The 22,442-nt window shown below is 52.7% G+C and overlaps 1 protein-coding gene across 1 annotated transcript in view; it reads left to right on the plus strand.

The window, feature by feature from the left end:
- The window catches only part of scyl1 (SCY1-like, kinase-like 1), a 262,401-nt gene that overhangs the window by 27,918 nt on the left and 212,041 nt on the right, over positions 1 to 22,442 (plus strand). The window contains exons 2-5 of the mRNA XM_072551241.1: positions 497 to 572; positions 3,250 to 3,414; positions 7,771 to 7,892; positions 10,019 to 10,327. Coding sequence (XP_072407342.1) covers positions 497 to 572; positions 3,250 to 3,414; positions 7,771 to 7,892; positions 10,019 to 10,327 — 672 coding nt within the window. The remainder of the gene's footprint in view (positions 1 to 496; positions 573 to 3,249; positions 3,415 to 7,770; positions 7,893 to 10,018; positions 10,328 to 22,442) is intronic.

Here is a 22,442-nt window from a genome sequence, read left to right on the forward strand (position 1 = left end):
TCTGGCCAGGCCTATCCCCCCTCCTAACTATTTGAAAGCAAAAAGAATGACGCTCACTGGTCCCAAAGTGCTGCCCGACTAAGTCTTTGAATGAGCGTCTCACCTCGCTGCGTTCTCCCTGGGACTGTAGAGTACCAAGAGGCGCAGGCCATCTGACTGACATCCCAGAGAAGTGTCTCAACAGGGTAGCACAGCAAGGCACACGTGGCTGTAGGCTGAGTGCTGGCAAATGTTTGACCAGCATGGAGGTGTTTCAGCCTTTGTCTCAACATACACATCTCTGAAAGATGTTTCCGCATGACAGTGAGGCCACGTGACTGGCTGTTTTGATGTTCACTAGAGAGCGAGCTGGGCCGAAGTTGGGGAGGGGGTGTGTAGGGTTTTGGTGGGTGTTGCTGTTGCCCAGCAGCGTCCCCTCGTTACTTCGGTGGGTTTTTTTTTTAACCCTCTTCCTCTCCGGCCGATCCACAGCCATTTTTCTTCCCTGTCCCTCCAGGCCTTCAAAGCGGTGCGGAGCTTCCTGACAAAGCTCGAAACGGTCTCGGAAGATCCGTCCAAACTCCCAGAAGTAGGTGAGTGAGTCGATCGGGGGGGGGGGGGGGGGGGGGGGGTGGTGGATCTGAGGGAGAGTGCTGTCCGAGCAGGAGCAGGACGTTTCGCCCCCCCTGCCCTTCCACTGCCCGCTTCGGATCCCTGTAAACGGGCCGAGTCAGGTCCCAGAATGAGGCCTGCCTTGATGGATCAGCCGGTTTAACGTTTGCAGTTGGGTTAACTGGACTGTCAGCCTCTGAAGCATGGGGTAGCAGATGCTCTTCAACGGCAGGAGTTTATTACGCAGAATTTTAAAAAGCGAGTTTTGAGAAGATCTGTAGCTCAGGTTGAGGTGCTGGTTGCAGGTTTGCTCGCTGAGCTGGAAGGTTGGTTTCCAGACGTTTCGTCACCATGCTAGGTAACATCTTCAGTGAGCCTCCGGATGAAGCACTGGGGGTGTAGCCTGTTTTCTGTTTGCATGGGTTGGGTTTCCTTGTGTTGGAGATGCTGTCACCAACCTGAGGAAACCCAAACATAAAATAGAAACGGGCTACACCACCAGTGCTTCATCAGAGACTCAGTGACGATGTTACCTAGTATGGTGACGAAATGTCTGAAAACCAACATTCCAGCTCAAAGAGCAAACCTACATACAGAATTTTTTTAAAAAAACACAAAGCAAGTGGTCTAAATATAGATGGCACAGCAAAATGAAGTCCTGAAGTTTTCTTTCCCAACACTGTCTGGAGCCCAGGGAAATAACATATTAAATGTTTCTGCTTAGCTGGCAGTTTCTTGTGGGGCACAGTTGCAGTGAGTCCTTCCCAATTCTGCCATTGGGAACTTTCCACAAAGGCCGAGAGCCCTAAACTTACTCGTTTCGGATGACCTGCAGCGCTCTCACCAAACTCCTGCTTCAGAAGCTTTACAAGCTTAAACCCTGCGAGAGAAACAACGTCTTTCTGAACTCATCCCTGGCTGAACTATAATGTCACTTGCTTCGTCCTGGATTCTCTGAACTGACGAGAGCCTTAAGTATTTGCCTCCCTGCGATGTTTCCTGTCTTTATTTCTTTGCTGCTACGCACTCTCCCTGGCGTCCAAGCAAAGACCGAACATTGCCTCCCTGACATAAACCGGACAGTGTGAACACTGGATGTCGGTTTGCTCGCTGAGCTGGAGGGTTCATTTCCAGACGTTTCGTCACCCTACGAGGGTAACATCAGCAGTGGCCTCCAGACGAAGCACTGCTGATAATTCCTGCTTTCTATTTATAGGTTTGGGTTTCTTTGGGTTGGTGATGTCATTCCTTTCTCGGGGGTAATAGGTGGGTCTAACTCGATGTGAACACTTTTCTAGATGTCACAGCTCACTGAGGAGGGGGTTAGCACAGTGGAAATCAGACCCTAAAAGTTGAAAGATTTTATCAAGTGGGCAAAATTTCCCAATTTGCCAGGTTAACAGAAAGCACGGTATATTTAGCGAGGGTGACTATTTATCACATGTAGCTGTAGGGTACGGGTGGGTTGCGCTTCAGCGGCGGGGGGGTGTGGGCTTGTTGGGCCGAAGGGCCTGTTTCCACACTCTGAGTAATCTAATCTAAAAAAAACACATGATGAACCGATGACATATAACTTGATGAGTTAAAATTCCAACCCCCTTGTAAAACTTGCCCCTCCACCACACACAGGAAAAAAAGACATGGTATTATGGATGGTGGGGAAAACAGAGGAGGCAGCTCAGAGGTGCCTATGCACTGGTCTGACTGAGGTGAACCCCTACAGTCTCTCTCCTCTCAGGTGCTTTCCCTTTTCTTGCACGAGGTGCAGAGCAACTGGTCCGTGACTTTTAACTCTCAGGTTTCTCAACAGCCGCAGCGACTGGTGAGGGGAAACAAAACTGGCTTCTTTCAGCTACTTCCCACTGCAGAGAGATCCCACCTCCCTCGCCTGAGAGCCTGGAGGATCTTGGCCATATCGTGCACACCCACAAGCTGCTCCGCTACTACCTGGGAGCCGAGCACCTGGGGGTTGGAAGGCAGAAGGGGACTGACTGGTCACCGCTGCACAGATGGATCAGCGATCTCTCACCGGCTGAATCCAATCCTGTGTACACGCACCCGTCTGTAGTAATCTCCCCCATCGCTTTAACCGATAGCAATGAGTGTCAGGTAACTTGTTTCTAAAACGTCAGGGTTCCCTTCCGCAATGCTATTTTTTAAAAAGAAATACTCCTTTTCCCATTTCAGACCTATCTGCCTCCAACTCAAAAGCCAGGTTCCCAAAACGCTGTTGGGGCAGGCCTATCCCGGGTTGCGAAAGGGTTCTGTTCCGGAGTCCTTTTGCAGTTCGATTCGTTCACGAGTGGGAACGCAATGTAGGACAGTGTGAATGTGGCCAGCCGTAACCACGGGGAAAACGTTTGTGTTTTGGGTCCTAAAACCTACACCCCGTGTGGGATCAAGTTTATAAGTACGTGCACTCATAAATCGTTGATCCCACAGCTGTATTTCATCGTACCCGGCTTCCATTTTTTTTTGTATTTAACGGATCCTTTTTTTGTGAACCCCCCCACCCCCGCCAAATGCTTGCCTAGACCCCGAAACCTGAGGGAGTGCAGCCCTGTCACAGGGGCCTGTCGTTCTGGTGGAGTTCCTTGGGGGGGGGGGTGAAACCCGATATTGTCGCCCAGCTGACTCCGCGCTCGTCTCGTTTCATAGAGAAAGACATCAACTCCGCCTCGTTGAGCCCCGCGGGTGCCCTGATGACGGGCAGTTGGGCAGGTTGGGCAGTCACAGGAGTCTCCACACTCACGTCAAAGTTAATCCGAGGAAACCCAGCCGCTGCAGCACAGGCTCCTGGAGACAAGACCGAGACCAGAGAAGGTGTGGTTTTCTTTCTGTCGGGCTGTTTGCATTTGTTTTTTTTTATTATTTATTGCGTATCCATCCCCACGAGTGCACGTGCCAAATAGACTTTTCTCTCTGTAGTGTAAAAACCATTGGAAAAGCACCAGAGAGATTTACTGGAAAGAGATCTCTGTATTTTTCTGTTCCTTAATGGGACCTGGTGTGGCCCCCATGCCTAACCCAGCCCCCACACCATGTCCTAGCTCCCAGCCCTGCCGTATTTTCACCATCCCTCCAGACCTCCCCCTCTCTTGAGGGTGAAAGATCAGTCCTCAGCAGAGGCCTCACCTTCATCCCCCTACGCTCCCAGGTTAATGAGTTCAACACGCGGCGAGACATCGAACAATTCTTCTGCCGCCTCCGCGCCTATTTCTTCAACCAGGATTCTCGCCCACCCTCTGACGACCCCTTCTCCCGCCTCCAACGCACCCCATCCACCTGGACATCCCGTGCTGGCCTCTTACCCTCCCTCAATCTCTTCATAGCCAACTACCACCGCGACATTAACCGCCTCAACCTGTCCGCCCCTCTTACCCACTCCAACCTCTCACCCTCTCAACGTGCAGCCCTCCACTCCCTCCGCTCCAACCCCAACCTCACTATCAAACCAGCAGACAAGGGAGGCGTGGTGGTAGTTTGGCACACTGATCTTTACATTGCTGAGGCTAAACACCAGCTCGTGGACACCTCCTCCTACTGCCCCCTTGACCATGACTCCACCTCCCACCACCAAACCATCATCTCCCAGACCATCCATAACCTCATACCTCAGGGGATCTCCCATCCACCGCCTCCAACCTCATAGTCCCACAACCCCGCACCGCCCATTTCTACCTCCTGCCCAAAATCCACAAACCCAACTGCCCCAGCCAACCTATTGTCTTAGCCTGCTCCTGCCCCACCGAACTCATCTCTGCATATCTCAACACTGTCCTGTCCCCCTTAGTCCAACAACTCCCCACCTACGTTCGGGACACCACCCACGCCCTCCACCTCCTCCATGATTTTCACTTCCCCGGCCCCCAATGCCTTATCTTCACCATGGACATCCAGTCCCTATTCACCTCCATCCCCCATCACAAAGGCCTCAAAGCCCTCCGCTTCTTCCTTTCCCGCCAACCCAACCAGTACCCTTCCACTGACACCCTCCTTTGACTGACTGAACTGGTCCTCACTCTTAACAACTTCTCTTTCCAATCCTCCCACTTCCTCCAAACCAAAGGGGTAGCCATGGACACCCGCATGGACCCCAGCTATGCCCGCCTCTTCGTCGGATATGTGGAACAGTCCATCTTCCGCAGCTACACTGGCACCACCTTTTCCTCTGCTACATTGATGACTGTATCGGCGCTACCTCATGCTCCCACGAGGAGGTTGAACAGTTCATCCAATTTACCAACACCTTCCACTCCGACCTCAAATCTACCTGGGCCGTCTCAGACTCCTCCCTCCCCTTCCTAGACCTCTTCATTTCTATCTCGGGTGACCAAATCAACACGGACATTTACTGTAAACCAACTGACTCCCACAGCTACCTAGACTACACCTCCCACCCTGCCCCCTGTAAAAATGCTATTCCATATTCCTAATTCCTTTGCCTCCGCCGCATCTGCTCCCAGGAGGACCAATTCCAATACCGAACAACCCAGATGGCCTCCTTCAAAGACCACAATTTTCCCTCAGACATGGTCGACGATGCTCTCCACCGCATCTCCTCCAATTCCCGCTCCTCCGCCCTTAAGCCCCGCCCCTCCAATCGCCACCTGGTCCTCACCTACCACCCCACCAACCTCCATATACATCGTATCATCCTTTCATTTCCACCACCTCCAAACAGACCTCACCACGAGAGATATATTTCCCTCCTCTCCCCTATCAGCATTCCGGAAAGACCACTCCCTCCGTGACTCCCTCGTCAGGTCCACACCCCCCACCAACCCAACCTCCACTCCCGGCACCTTCCCCTGCAACCGCAAGAAATGCAAAACTTGCACCCACACCTCCCCCCTCACTTCCCTCCAAGGCCCCAAGGGATCCTTCCAAATCCACCACAAATTCACCTGCACCTCCACACACACCATTTATTGCATCCGCTGCACCCGATGTGGCCTCCTCTATATTGGAGAGACAGGCCGCCTACTTGCGGAACGTTTCAGAGAACACCTCTGGGACACCCGGACCAACCAACCCAACCACCCCGTGGCTCAACACTTCAACTCCCCTCCCACTCCGCCAAGGACATGCAGGTCCTTGGCCTCCTCCATCGCCAGACCATGGCAACACAACGCCTGGAGGAAGAGCGTCTCATCTTCCGCCTAGGAACCCTCCAACCACAAGGGATGAACTCAGATTTCTCCAGTTTCCTCATTTCCCCTCCCCCCACCTTGTCTCAGTCAAATCCCTCGAACTCAGCACCGCCTTCCTAACCTGAAATCTTCTTCCTGACCTCTCCGCCCCCACCCCCTCTCCGGCCTATCACCCTCACCTTAACCTCTTTCCACCTATCGCATTCCCAATGCCCCTCCCCCAAGTCCCTCCTCCCTACCTTTTATCTTAGCCTGCTTGGCACACCCTCCTCATTCCTGAAGAAGGGCTTATGCCCGAAATGTCGTTTCTCCTGCTCCTTGGATGCTGCCTGACCTGCTGCGCAGGGTACCAGGGGCCCCTCTTCAGAGGGTTGGTGTGGACTTGATGGGCCAAATGGCCTGCTTCCATGCTGTCGGGATGCTCTGATTAGCATATCAAACTGTCCTCTCCAGAAAAGAGAAGCGGTTTGATCGAGGGTCTCGCAGACTTTGACGAAAAGATTCGATAAGCGAGAACAATGGAGCAAGGTGTTTCCACTGAAGGGCAAGGTCACAGGTCAGGGTGGTCAATGTTCGATTCGTCAGGCACTTCGGGAAAATCAGCCTCACCGAGGCCAGGTGCTGGCATGGAGGAACCCAGAGGCTCCGCTTACACCTCAGGGACACTTGTTCAAATCCCACCCTTCAGATGAACGGACAACTAGGGACGGGCTACAAACACCCACAACCCTTTTGGTTTAAGGTGGCGATTTCTAATATTGTAACGTGGAATGTTCACGGCAAATAGGACTGACACATCAAAGGGTCGGTCTGCCTGTCTGTGTGTGTGTCTGCCTGTGTGTGTGTGTCTGCCTGTGTGTGTGTGTCTGCCTGTGTGTGTGTGTCTCTGCCTGTGTGTGTGTGTGTGTCTGCCTCTGTGTGTGTGTGTGTGTGTGTGTCTGCCTCTGTGTGTGTGTGTCTGCCTGTGTGTGTGTGTCTGCCTGTGTGTGTGTGTCTGCCTGTGTGTGTGTGTGTGTCTGCCTGTGTGTGTGTGTGTGTGTGTCTGCCTGTGTGTGTGTGTGTGTCTGCCTGTGTGTGTGTGTGTGTGTCTGCCTGTGTGTGTGTGTGTGTGTGTCTGCCTGTGTGTGTGTGTGTGTGTGTGTCTGCCTGTGTGTGTGTGTGTGTCTGCCTGTGTGTGTGTGTGTGTCTGCCTGTGTGTGTGTGTGTGTGTCTGCCTGTGTGTGTGTGTGTGTGTGTCTGCCTGTGTGTGTGTGTGTGTCTGCCTGTGTGTGTGTGTGTGTGTCTGCCTGTGTGTGTGTGTGTGTGTGTCTGCCTGTGTGTCTGCCTGTGTGTCTGCCTGTGTGTGTGTGTGTGTCTGCCTGTGTGTGTGTGTGTGTGTCTGCCTGTGTGTGTGTGTGTGTGTGTCTGCCTGTGTGTGTGTGTGTCTGCCTGCCTGTGTGTGTGTGTGTGTCTGCCTGTGTGTGTGTGTCTGCCTGTGTGTGTGTGTGTCTGCGTGTCTGCCTGTGTGTGTGTGTGTCTGCCTGTGTGTGTGTCTGCCTGTGTGTGTGTGTCTGCCTGTGTGTGTGTGTCTGCCTGTGTGTGTGTGTCTGCCTGTGTGTGTGTGTGTCTGCCTCTGTGTGTGTGTGTCTGCCTCTGTGTGTGTGTGTCTGCCTCTGTGTGTGTGTGTCTGCCTCTGTGTGTGTGTGTCTGCCTCTGTGTGTGTGTGTCTGCCTGTGTGTGTGTGTGTCTGCCTCTGTGTGTGTGTCTGCCTGTGTGTGTGTGTGTGTCTGCCTGTGTGTGTGTGTGTGTCTGCCTGTGTGTGTGTGTGTGTCTGCCTGTGTGTGTGTGTGTCTGCGTGTCTGCCTGTGTGTGTGTGTGTCTGCGTGTCTGCCTGTGTGTGTGTGTGTCTGTGTGTCTGCCTGTGTGTGTGTGTCTGCCTGTGTGTGTGTGCGCGCCTGCCTGTGTACTTTGGGTAAACGGCCTGTTTCTGAGCTCTGCCTGTGCCGCCAGTAACGTCTTGCCCCTGTGTGGGATCTTGCTTTGGCAGAGGCTGATGACAGACTGGGCACCACAGCCACCCATCCAGTAGCACCGGCTCCCACTGAAGAGGCAGCTGAGAAGGAAGAGCTGGCTGACAAGTGGGACGATGAAGACTGGGGCAGCCTGGAGGTAGGTGGCGGTGGGCGCTGATCTCTCCCAGGCACGATACACGGAGGCACGCCCACCTGCCCGGCCCACAAGCCCAGTTGCAGTTTGTCTGCTGTGTGACTATTGCTCGCTCCCATCCCTCTGTCCCCCCGTCCCCCCCCCCCCCCCCCTCACCTGGGAAAACCTCCCCTCGGTCTGATTTATAACCCGAGCAGTCGAAGGGGGTCGGTCTGGGAAGGTGGACCGGAGCAGTGGTCCTGGCTGGTCACTGGGTATAAATAACAGGAGACGGCTGAGTGAGAGAATGTAGGGTGTTGCTTTGTCCTTGTATGCTGTCTGCTGTCTGCTGGGGAGAGGCAGTGACTCCCCAACAGAGGCAGTCCTGCCCGTTGACTCTGCGCCAGCTCGTGGAAGGGAAGCAATCCGATTGGCCCAGATTTCCCCCGCTGTTGTGCGTCAGCGTACTGCTGGGTATCCCAGGTTAGTACTGCCATCATGTCTGCAAGAAGGGGAGAGTGTGGAGCTCGTTCCCATCGGGGCAGTGGCTGAGGTCGACAAGGGTGAGTGCGTTTGAAAGCTGTGCACGTGCACAAGTGGATCTTTATGGGGTGGGCTGAGAAAGGAGGTGGGCAAGGGGGTTTGTCTGGAGCAGCAGTGCAGAGTAGATGGACCGAATGGCCTGTTCCTGAGCTGGGGCGCGTGTGATTTTACACAGCACTGCAGTTTGTCCGTCACAAAGTACTGGTAGGTTCACTTCCCTAGTGGTCCCCCTGCCCGGCCCAGTTCCAGGTCATCACAACTCAGAGCGGTGAGGAAACGCTGCTCACCTTCCAACAGGAGTGCTCGGAGCGGGAGGAGGCCGTCTGGCCCCTCGAGCCAGCTCCACCGTTCACCGCCATCAGGGCTGACCCTTTCATGACCTCAGCTCCACTTAGCCCACCCTCTCACCCTAACCCTTAATTCCTTCAGTGTTTAAAAAAATCTATCTTAGCTTTAAAAATATTTGCTGAAGTAGCGTCAGCTTCTTCACTGGGCAAGGAATTCCACAGATTCCCAACCCTCTGGGTGAAGAAGTTCCTTCCCAATTCAGCCCTAGATCTGATCCCCCTAATCTTGAGGCTATGCCCTCTTATCCTAGCTTCACCTGCCTCTCTACTTCTATCTTATCTATTCCCTTCATAATTTCATATGTTCCTATCAGAGCCCCCCTGATTCTTGCAAATTCCAATGAACATAGTCCCAGTCTACGCAGTCTCTCCCCATAAGTCAACCCTCTCTACTCTGGAATCAACCTGGTGAACCTCCTCCGCACCCCCTCCAGTGCCAGGACATCCTTTCTCAAGTAAAGAGAACAAAACTGTACACAGTCCTCCAGGTGTGGCCTCATTAGCACCCTGTACAGCTACAACATAACCTCCCTGCCTTTAAACTCAATCCCTTCAGCAATATAGGACAAAATTCCACTTGCCTCCGTAATTGTCTGTTGTACCTCCAGACCAACCTTGTGTGATTCATGCACAAGGACACCCAGACCCCTCTGCACTGCAGCATGCTGCAACTTTTTACTATTCAAGTAATCGTCCTTTTTAGTGCTATTCCTACCAAAATGGATGACTTCACATCTGTTAATAATGTATTCCATCTGCTAAACCTTTGCCCACTCACTGAAAGTATCTATGTTCCTCTGCAAAGTTCCACAGTCCTATGCACACGGTGCCCTTGAGTGTGTCCTTCGGGTTCCCAAGCTGCCTTCCACTCCAAGCCGTTTCTCTCGATCTGAACCCCTCCCGGTTTGGAATTGGCCGTTTTCCTCCCGCTGAGGTGAACAAACCCGGCTTCCCCCAAGGAGACCGCCATGGGCGGGCTGAGAGAAGCTGAAGAGGAGGCAAGTCTGCCAAATGGTGGCAGCAGTTGGCTACGCCTGGCCTTCGGACTTGCTCGCTGAACATGGGTGTGGGGAGGTGGTAACATCCCTGGGCAAGGAACCCGGAGAGCCGCAACTGTTTCACTAATGTCCTGCAGGCATCCAGACCCCATAGCGAAGTGGGCAATAAATACCGGCCCGTCCTGGAAGCAGTTTAACAACAGCAAAGACTCAGGCGCCATGCCTGCAGGAGATAATTTGAAGTGTACTTTGGCATTTCCAGAACGTCTCAGCCAGCGGAAACAAGGATCCAAGTCCCGTGGCTTCCGACTGGGACACGGCAGGCTGGGGTGTGGATGACAGCTGGGAGCCGAAGGCTGGCCAGGACCAAGGCCCTGCTGAAGCAGACAGCTGGAACACCGAGTGGGGGAATGAGCTGATGATCTGTCACAGCAAAACACTCAAGGTCAGAGCGTCCGCCAGTCGCCAGGAGGTACGCTTGGCGAGCGACTACAACTGGGACGGAACGAGCAGCTCGAACAAGGAGGAGGACCTGTTCGCCACGCTGAGTCAGCCATCTTCCACGAGCCAGGTCAGCGCTGGATATGTACAGTATATACCGTGTCAGGCGGACCAACACCCCTCCCCCCCCCCCCACCCCCGCCACCTCACCACTGAGACAGGGACAGGTCAATACTGTATACACTGATCAAACACCCCCCCCCGGGACAGGGACAGGTCAATACTGTATACACGGATCAAACACCCCCCGGGACACGGACAGGTCAATACTGTATACACGGATCAAACACCCCCCGGGACAGGGACAGGTCAATACTGTATACATTGATCAAACACCCCCCGGGACAGGGACAGGTCAATACTGTGTACACTGATCAAACACCCCCCCGGGACAGGGACAGGTCAATACTGTATACACTGTCTGATCAAACACCCCCCGGGACAGGGACAGGTCAATACTGTATACACTGTATGATCAAACACCCCCCGGGACAGGGACAGGTCAATACTGTATACACTGTCTGATGAAACACCCCCCGGGACAGGGACAGGTCAATACTGTATACACTGATCAAACACCCCCCCGGGACAGGGACAGGTCAATACTGTATACACTGTCTTATTTAGCACCCCCGGGACAGGGACAGGTCAATACTGTATACACGGATCAAACACCCCCCGGGACAGGAACAGGTCAATACTGTATACACGGATCAAACACCCCCCGGGACAGGGACAGGTCAATACTGTATACACTGATCAAAAACCCCCCGGGACAGGGACAGGTCAATACTGTATACACTGTATGATCAAACACCCCCCGGGACAGGGACAGGACAATACTGTATACACTGATCAAACACCCCCCCCGGGACAGGGACAGGTCAATACTGTATACACTGATCAAACACCCCCTGGGACAGGGACAGGTCAATACTGTATACACTGAACAAACACCCCCCCGGGAGAGGGACAGGTCAATACTGTATACACTGATCAAACACCCCCCCGGGACAGGGACAGGTCAATACTGTATACACTGATCAAACACCCCCCCGGGACAGGGACAGGTCAATACTGTATACAGTGATCAAACACCCCCCCGGGACAGGGACAGGTCAATACTGTATACACTGATCAAACACCCCCGGGGCCAGGGACAGGTCAATGCTGTATACACTGTCTGATCAAACACCCCCCCCCGGGACTGGGACACGTCAATACTGTATCCACTGAACACACACCCCCTGGGACAGGGACAGGTCAATACTGTATACACTGTCTGATCAAACACCCCCCGGGACAGGGACAGGTCAATACTGTATACACTGGTCAAACACCCCCCGGGACAGGGACAGGTCAATACTGTCTCCACTGTCTGATCAAACACCCCCCGGGACAAGGACAGGTCAATACTGTATACACTGTCTGATCATACACCCCCCGGAACAGGGACAGGTCAATACTGTATACACTGATCAAACACACCCCGGGACAGGGACAGGTCAATACTGTATACACTGATCAAACACCCCCCGGGACAGGGACAGGTCAATACTGTATACACTGTCTGATCAAACACCCCCCGTGACAGGGACAGGTCAATACTGTATACACTGATCAAACACCCCCCGGGACAGGGACAGGTCAATACTGTATACACTGATCAAACACCCCCTGGGACAGGGACAGGTCAATACTGTAAACACTGATCAAACACCCCCCAGGACAGGGACAGGTCAATACTGTATACACTGATCAAACACCCCCCGGGGATGGGGACAGGTCAATACTGTATACACTGTCTGATCAAACACCCCCGGGGACAGGGACAGGTCAATGCTGTATACACTGTCTGATCAAACACCCCCCCCGGGACTGGCACACGTCAATACTGTATCCACTGAACACACACCCCCTGGGACAGGGACAGGTCAATACTGTATACACTGTCTGATCAAACAGACCCCGGGACAGGGACAGGTCAATACTGTATACACTGATCAAACACCCCCCCCGGGACAGGGACAGGTCAATACTGTATACACTGATCAAGCACCCCCCGGGACAGGGACAGGTCAATACTGTATACACTGTCTGATCAAACCCCCCCCCGGGACAGGGACAGGTCAATACTGTATACACTAATCAAACACCCCCTGGGACAGGTCAATACTGTATACACTTAGCAAACACCCCCCGGGACTGGGACAGGTCAATACTGTATACACTGTCTGATCAAACACCCCCCGGGACAGGGACAGGTCAATACTGTATACACTAATCAAACACCCCCTGGGACAGGTCAATACTGTATACACTGACCAAACACCCCCCGGGACAGGGACAGGTCAATACTGTCTACACTGATCAAACACCCCCCCGGGACAGGGACAGCTCAATACTGTATACACTGATCAAACATCCCCTGGGACAGGTCAATACTGTATACACTGATCAAACATCCCCTGGGACAGGTCAATACTGTATACACTGATCAAAAATCCCCCGGGACAGGGACAGGTCAATACTGTACACACTGATCAAACACCCCCCGGGACAGGGACAGGTCAATACTGTATACACTGATCAAACACCCCCCGGGACAGGGGCAGGTCAATACTGTAAACACTGATCAAACACCCCCCGGGACAGGGACAGGTCAATACTGTATACACTGTCTGATCAAACACCCCCCGGGACAGGGACAGGTCAATACTGTATACACTGTCTGATCAAACACCCCCCGGGACAGGGACAGGTCAATGCTGTATACACTGTCTGATCAAACACCCCCCGGGACAGGGGCAGGTCAATACTGTAAACACTGATCAAACACCCCCCGGGACAGGGACAGGTCAATACTGTATACACTGTCTGATCAAACACCCCCCGGGACAGGGACAGGTCAATACTGTATACACTGTCTGATCAAACACCCCCCCGGGACAGGGACAGGTCAATACTGTATACACTGATCAAACACACCCCCGGGACAGGGGCAGGTCAATACTGTATACACTGATCAAACGCCCCCCCGGGACAGGGACAGGTCAATACTGTATACACTGTCTGATCAAACACCCCCCGGGACAGGGACAGGTCAATACTGTATACACTGTCTGATCAAACACACCCCGGGACAGGGACAGGTCAATACTGTATACACTGTCTGATCAAACACACCCCGGGACAGGGACAGGTCAATACTGTATACACAGATCAAACACCCCCCCGGGACAGGGACAGGTCAATACTGTATACACTAATCAAACACCCCCTGGGACAGGTCAATACTGTATACACTGATCAAACACCCCCCCGGGACAGGGACAGGTCAATACTGTACACACTGATCAAACACCCCCCCCGGGACAGGGACAGGTCAATACTGTATACACTGATCACACATCCCCGGGACAGGGACAGGTCAATACTGTATACACTGATCAAACACACCCCCGGGACAGGGACAGGTCAAGACTGTATACACTGATCAAACGCCCCCCCGGGACAGGGACAGGTCAATACTGTATACACTGTCTGATCAAACACCCCCCGGGACAGGGACAGGTCAATACTGTATACACTGATCAAACACCCCCCGGGACAGGGACAGGTCAATACTGTATACACTGTCTGATCAAACACACCCCGGGACAGGGACAGGTCAATACTGTATACACTGTCTGATCAAACACACCCCGGGACAGGGACAGGTCAATACTGTATACACTGATCAAACACCCCCCGGGACAGGGACAGGTCAATACTGTATACACTGTCTGATCAAACACACCCCGGGACAGGGGCAGGTCAATACTGTATACACTGATCAAAAACCCCCCGGGACAGGGACAGGTCAATGCTGTAGACACTGTCTGATCAAACACACCCCGGGACAGGGACAGGTCAATACTGTATACACTAATCAAACACCCCCTGGGACAGGTCAATACTGTATACACTGATCAAACACCCCCCCGGGACAGGGACAGGTCAATACTGTACACACTGATCAAACACCCCCCCCGGGTCAGGGACAGGTCAATACTATACACACTGATCACACATCCCCGGGACAGGGACAGGTCAATACTGTATACACTGATCAAACACCCCCCGGGACAGGGACAGGTCAATACTGTACACACTGATCACACATCCCCGGGACAGGGACAGGTCAATACTGTATACACTGATCAAACACCCCCCCGGGACGGGGACAGGTCAATACTGTATACACTGATCAAACACCCCCCTGGACAGGGACAGGTCAATACTGTATACACTGATCAAACACCCCCCGGGACAGGGACAGGTCAATACTGTATACACTGATCAAACACCCCCCTGGACAGGGACAGGTCAATACTGTATACACTGATCAAACACCCCCCCGGGACAGGGACAGGTCAATACTGTATACACTGATCAAACACCCCCCTGGACAGGGACAGGTCAATACTGTATACACTGATCAAACACCCCCCGGGACAGGGACAGGTCAATACTGTATACACTGATCAAAAACCCCCCCCCGGACAGGGACAGGTCAATACTGTACACACTGATCACACATCCCCGGGACAGGGACAGGTCAATACTGTACACACTGATCAAACACCCCCCAGGACAGGGACAGGTCAATACTGTATACACTGTCTGATCAACCACCCTCCTGGGACAGGGACAGGTCAATACTGGATACACTGATCAAACACCCCCCGGGACAGGGACAGGTCAATGCTGTATACACTGATCAAACACCCCCCCGGGACGGGGACAGGTCAATACTGTATACACTGATCAAACACCCCCCTGGACAGGGACAGGTCAATACTGTATACACTGATCAAACACCCCCCGGGACAGGGACAGCTCAATACTGTATACACTGATCAAACACCCCCCGGGACAGGGACAGGTCAATACTGTATACACTGTCTGAACAAACACCCCCTGGGACAGGGACAGGTCGATACTGTATACACTGTCTGATCAAACACCCCCTGGGACAGGGACAGGTCAATACTGTATACACTGTCTGATCAAACACCCCCTGGGACAGGGTCAGGTCAATACTGTATACACTCTCTGATCAAACACCCCCTGGGACAGGGACAGGTCAATACTGTATACACTGATCAAACACACCCCGGGACAGGGACAGGTCAATACTGTATACACTGATCAAACACACCCCGGGACAGGGACAGGTCAATACTGTATACACTGATCAAACACCGCCCCGGGACAGGGACAGGTCAATACTGTATACACTGATCACACATCCCCGGGACAGGGACAGGTCAATACTGTATGCACTGATCAAACACCCCCCCGGGACAGGGACAGGTCAATACTGTATACACGGATCAAACACCCCCCAGGACAGGGACAGGTCAATACTGTATACATTGATCAAAAACCCCCCGGGACAGGGACAGGTCATTACTGTATACACTGATCAAACATCCCCGGGACAGGGACAGGTCAATACTGTATACACTGATCAAACACCCCCCCGGGACAGGGACAGGGACAGGTCAATACTGTATACACTGATCAAACACCCCCCGGGACAGGGACAGCTCAATACTGTATACACTGATCAAACACCCCCCGGGACAGTGACAGGTCAATACTGTATACACTGTCTGATCAAACACCCCCCGGGACAGGGACAGGTCAATACTGTATACACTGATCAAACACCCCCCGGGACAGGGGCAGGTCAATACTGTATACATTGATCAAACACCCCCCGGGACAGGGACAGGTCAATACTGTATACACTGATCAAACACCTCCCGGGACGGGAACAGGTCAATACTGTATACACTGTCTGATCAAACACCCCCTGGGACAGGGACAGGTCAATACTGTATACACTGATCAAACAGCCCACTGGGACAGGGACAAGTCAATACTGTATACACTGATCAAACAGCCCACTGGGACAGGGACAGATCAATACTGTATACACTGTCTGATCAAACACCCCCCGGGACAAGGAGAGGTCAATACTGTATACACTGATCAAACACGCCCCCGGGACAGGGACAGGTCAATACTGTACACACTGATCAAACCCCCCCCGGGACAGGGACAGGTCAATACTGTATACACTGATCAAAAACCGTCCGGGACAGGGGCAGGTCAATACTGTATACACTGATCAAACATCCCCGGGACAGAACAGGTCAATACTGTACACACTGATCAAACCCCCCCCAGGACAGGGACAGGTCAATACTGTAAACACTGATCAAACACCCCCCGGGACAGGGACAGGTCAATACTGTATACACTGATCAAACACCCCCCGGGACAGGGACAGGTCAATACTGTATACACTGTCTGATCAAACACCCCCCGGTACAGGGACAGGTCAATACTGTATACACTGTCTGATCAAACACCCCCCGGGACAGGGACAGGTCAATACTGTATACACTCATCAAACACCCCCTGGTACAGGTCAATACTGTTTCCACTGATCAAACACCCCCCGGGACAGGGACCGGTCAATACTGTATGCACTGTCTGATCAAACACCCCCCGGGACAGGGACAGGTCAATACAGTATACACTGATCAAACACCCCCCACGACAGGGACAGGTGAATACTGTATACACTGATCAAACACCCCCCGGGACAGGGACAGGTCAATACTGTATACACTGTCTGATCAAACACCCCCCGGGACAGGGACAGGTCAATACAGTATACACTGATCAAACACCCCCTGGGACAGGGACAGGTCAATACTGTATACACTGATCAAACACCCCCCGGGACAGGGACAGGTCAATACTGTATACACTGTCTGATCAAACACCCCCCCGGGACAGGGACAGGTCAATACTGTATACACTGTCTGATCAAACCCCCCCCCGGGACAGGGACAGGTCTATACTGTATACACTTAGCAAACACCCCCCGGGACTGGGACAGGTCAATACTGTATACACTGTCTGATCAAACACACCCCGGGACAGGGACAGGTCAATACTGTATACACTGATCAAACACCCCCCCGGGACAGGGACAGGTCAATACTGTATACACTGATCAAACACCCCCCGGGGACAGGGACAGGTCAATACTGTACACACTGATCAAACACCCCCCGGGACAGGGACAGGTCAATACTGTTTACACTGTCTGATCAAACACCCCCCGCGACAGGGACAGGTGAATACTGTATACACTGATCAAACACCGCCCGGGGACAGGGACAGGTCAATACTGTATACACTGTCTGATCAAACACCCCCCGGGACAGGGACAGGTCAATACTGTATACACTGATCAAACACCCCCCGGGACAGGGACAGGTCAATACTGTATACACTGTCTGATCAAACACCCCCCCGGGACAGGGACAGGTCAATACTGTATACACTGATCAAACACCCCCCGGGACAGGGACAGGTCAATACTGTATACACTGATCAAACACCCCCCGGGACAGGGGCAGGTCAATACTGTATACACTGATCAAACACCCCCCGGGACAGTGACAGGTCAATACTGTATACACTGTCTGATCAAACACCCCCCGGGACAGGGACAGGTCAATACTGTATACACTGATCAAACACCCCCGGGACAGGGACAGGTCAATACTGTATACACTCATCAAACACCCCCTGGTACAGGTCAATACTGTATACACTGATCAAACACCCCCCGGGACAGGGACCGGTCAATACTGTATGCACTGTCTGATCAAACACCCCCCGGGACAGGGACAGGTCAATACAGTATACACTGATCAAACACCCCCCGCGACAGGGACAGGTGAATACTGTATACACTGATCAAACACCCCCCGGGACAGGGACAGGTCAATACTGTATACACTGTCTGATCAAACACCCCCCGGGACAGGGACAGGTCAATACAGTATACACTGATCAAACACCCCCTGGGACAGGGACAGGTCAATACTGTATACACTGATCAAACACCCCCCGGGACAGGGACAGGTCAATACTGTATACACTGTCTGATCAAACACCCCTCGGGACAGGGACAGGTCAATACAGTATACACTGATCAAACACCCCCTGGGACAGGACAGCTCAAGACTGTATACACTGTTCAAACACCCCCCGGGACAGGGACAGGTCAATACTGTATACACTGTCTGATCAAACACCCCCTGGGACAGGGACAGGTCAATACAGTATACACTGTCTGATCAAACACCCCCCGGGACAGGGACAGGTCAATACTGTATACACTGTCTGATCAAACACCCCCCGGGACAAGGAAAGGTCAATACTGTATACACTGATCAAACCCCCCCCAGGACAGGGACAGGTCAATACTGTACACACTGATCAAACACCCCCCTGGACAGGGACAGGTCAATACTGTATACACTGTCTGATCAAACACCCCCCGGGACAAGGAAAGGTCAATACTGTATACACTGATCAAACACCCCCCTGGACAGGGACAGGTCGATACTGTACACACTGATCAAACACCCCCCTGGACAGGGACAGGTCAATACTGTATACACTGATCAAACCCCCCCCGGGACAGGGATAGGTCAATACTGTATACACTGTCTGATCAACCACCCTCCTGGGACAGGGACAGGTCAATACTGTATACACTGATCAAACACCCCCCGGGACAGGGACAGGTCAATACTGTATACACTGATCAAACACCCCCCCGGGACAGGGACAGGTCAATACTGTATACACTGTCTGATCAAACACCCCCCGGAACAGGGACAGGTCAATACTGTATACACTGTATGATCAAACACCCCCTGGGACAGGGACAGGTCAATACTGTATACACTGTCTGATCAAACACGCCCCGGGACAGGGACAGGTCAATACTGTATACACTGTCTTATTTAGCACCCCCGGGACAGGGACAGGTCAATACTGTATACATGGATCAAACACCCCCTGGGACAGGGACAGGTCAATACTGTATACACTGTCTGATCAAACACCCCCCGGGACAGGGACAGGTCAATACTGTATACACTGTCTGATGAAACACCCCCCGGGACAGGGACAGGTCAATACTGTATACACTGATCAAAAACCCCCCGGGACAGGGACAGGTCAATACTGTATACACTGTATGATCAAACAGACCCCGGGACAGGGACAGGTCAATACTGTATACACTGATCAAACACCCCCTGGGACAGGGACAGGTCAATACTGTATACACTGATCAAACACCCCCCGGGACAGGGACAGGTCAATACTGTATACACTGTCTGATCAAACACACCCCGGGACAGGGACAGGTCAATACTGTATACACTGATCAAACACACCCTGGGACAGGGACAGGTCAATACTGTATACACTGTCTGATCAAACACCCCCAGGGACACGGACAGGTCAATACTGTATACACTGTCTGATCAAACACCCCCCGGGACCGGGACAGGTCAATACTGTATACACTGATCAAACACCCCCCCGGGACAGGGACAGGTCAATACTGTATACACTGTCTTATTTAGCACCCCCGGGACAGGGACAGGTCAATACTGTATACATGGATCAAACACCCCCTGGGACAGGGACAGGTCAATACTGTATACACTGTCTGATCAAACACCCCCCGGGACAGGGACAGGTCAATACTGTATACACTGATCAAAAACCCCCCGGGACAGGGACAGGTCAATACTGTATACACTGTATGATCAAACACCCCCCGGGACAGGGACAGGACAATACTGTATACACTGATCAAACACCCCCCCCGGGACAGGGACAGGTCAATACTGTATACACTGCTCAAACACCCCCTGGGACAGGGACAGGTCAATACTGTATACACTGAACAAACACCCCCCCGAGACAGGGACAGGTCAATACTGTATACACTGATCAAACACCCCCCCGGGACAGGGACAGGTCAATACTGTATACACTGATCAAACACCCCCCCGGGACAGGGACAGGTCAATACTGTATACACTGATCAAACACCCCCCCGGGACAGGGACAGGTCAATACTGTATACACTGATCAAACACCCCCGGGGCCAGGAACAGGTCAATGATGTATACACTGTCTGATCAAACACCCCCCCCGGGACTGGGACACGTCAATACTGTATCCACTGAACACCCACCCCCCGGAACAGGGACAGGTCAATACTGTATACACTGATCAAACACCCCCCGGGACAGGGACAGGTCAATACTGTATACACTGTCTGATCAAACACCCCCCGGGACAGGGACAGGTCAATACTGTATACACTGTCTGATCAAACACCCCCCGGGACAGGGACAGGTCAATACTGTATACACTGTCTGATCATACACCCCCCGGAACAGGGACAGGTCAATACTGTATACACTGATCAAACACCCCCTGGGACAGGGACAGGTCAATACTGTATACACTGATCAAACACCCCCCGGGACAGGGTCAGGTCAATACTGTATACACTGTCTGATCAAACACCCCCCGTGACAGGGACAGGTCAATACTGTATACACTGATAAAACACCCCCCGGGACAGTGACAGGTCAATACTGTATACACTGATCAAACACCCCCTGGGACAGGGACAGGTCAATACTGTAAACACTGATCAAACACCCCCCAGGACAGGGACAGGTCAATACTGTATACACTGATCAAACACCCCCCGGGGATGGGGACAGGTCAATACTGTATACACTGTCTGATCAAACACCCCCGGGGACAGGGACAGGTCAATGCTGTATACACTGTCTGATCAAACACCCCCGGGGACAGGGACAGGTCAATGCTGTATACACTGTCTGATCAAACACCCCCCCCCGGGACTGGGACACGTCAATACTGTATCCACTGAACACACACCCCCTGGGACAGGGACAGGTCAATACTGTATACACTGTCTGATCAAACAGACCCCGGGACAGGGACAGGTCAATACTGTATACACTGATCAAACACCCCCCCGGGACAGGGACAGGTCAATACTATATACACTGATCAAGCACCCCCCGGGACAGGGACAGGTCAACACTGTATACACTGTCTGATCAAACACCCCCCCGGGACAGGGACAGGTCAATACTGTATACACTGTCTGATCAAACCCCCCCCCGGGACAGGGACAGGTCTATACTGTATACACTTAGCAAACACCCCCCGGGACTGGGACAGGTCAATACTGTATACACTGATCAAACACCCCCCCGGGACAGGGACAGGTCAATACTGTATACACTGATCAAACACCCCCCGGGGACAGGGACAGGTCAATACTGTATACACTGATCAAACACCCCCCGGGACAGGGACAGGTCAATACTGTATACACTGTCTGATCAAACACCCCCCGGGACAGGGACAGGTGAATACTGTATACACTGATCAAACACCCCCCGGGGACAGGGACAGGTCAATACTGTATACACTGTCTGATCAAACACCCCCCGGAACAGGGACAGGTCAATACTGTATACACTGATCAAACACCCCCCGGGACAGGGACAGGTCAATACTGTATACACTGTCTGATCAAACACCCCCCCGGGACAGGGACAGGTCAATACTGTATACACTGATCAAACACCCCCCGGGACAGGGACAGGTCAATACTGTATACACTGATCAAACACCCCCCGGGACAGGGGCAGGTCAATACTGTATACACTGATCAAACACCCCCCGGGACAGTGACAGGTCAATACTGTATACACTGTCTGATCAAACACCCCCCGGGACAGGGACAGGTCAATACTGTATACACTGATCAAACACCCCCGGGACAGGGACAGGTCAATACTGTATACACTGATCAAACACCCCCCGGGACAGGGGCAGGTCAATACTGTATACACTGATCAAACACCCCCCGGAACAGGGACAGGTCAATACTGTATACACTGTCTGATCAAACACACCCCGGGACAGGGACAGGTCAATACTGTATACACTGATCAAACACCCCCCCGGGACAGGGACAGGTCAATACTGTATACACTGATCAAACACCCCCCCGGGACAGGGACAGGTCAATACTGTATACACTGATCAAACACCCCCCGGGACAGGGACAGGTCAATACTGTATACACTGTCTGATCAAACACCCCCTGGGACAGGGACAGGTCAATACTGTATACACTGTCTGATCAAACACACCCCGGGACAGGGACAGGTCAATACTGTATACAC

This window comes from Chiloscyllium punctatum, chromosome 31 (genome assembly GCF_047496795.1).
Source record: "Chiloscyllium punctatum isolate Juve2018m chromosome 31, sChiPun1.3, whole genome shotgun sequence".
Lineage (NCBI taxonomy): Eukaryota > Metazoa > Chordata > Chondrichthyes > Orectolobiformes > Hemiscylliidae > Chiloscyllium > Chiloscyllium punctatum.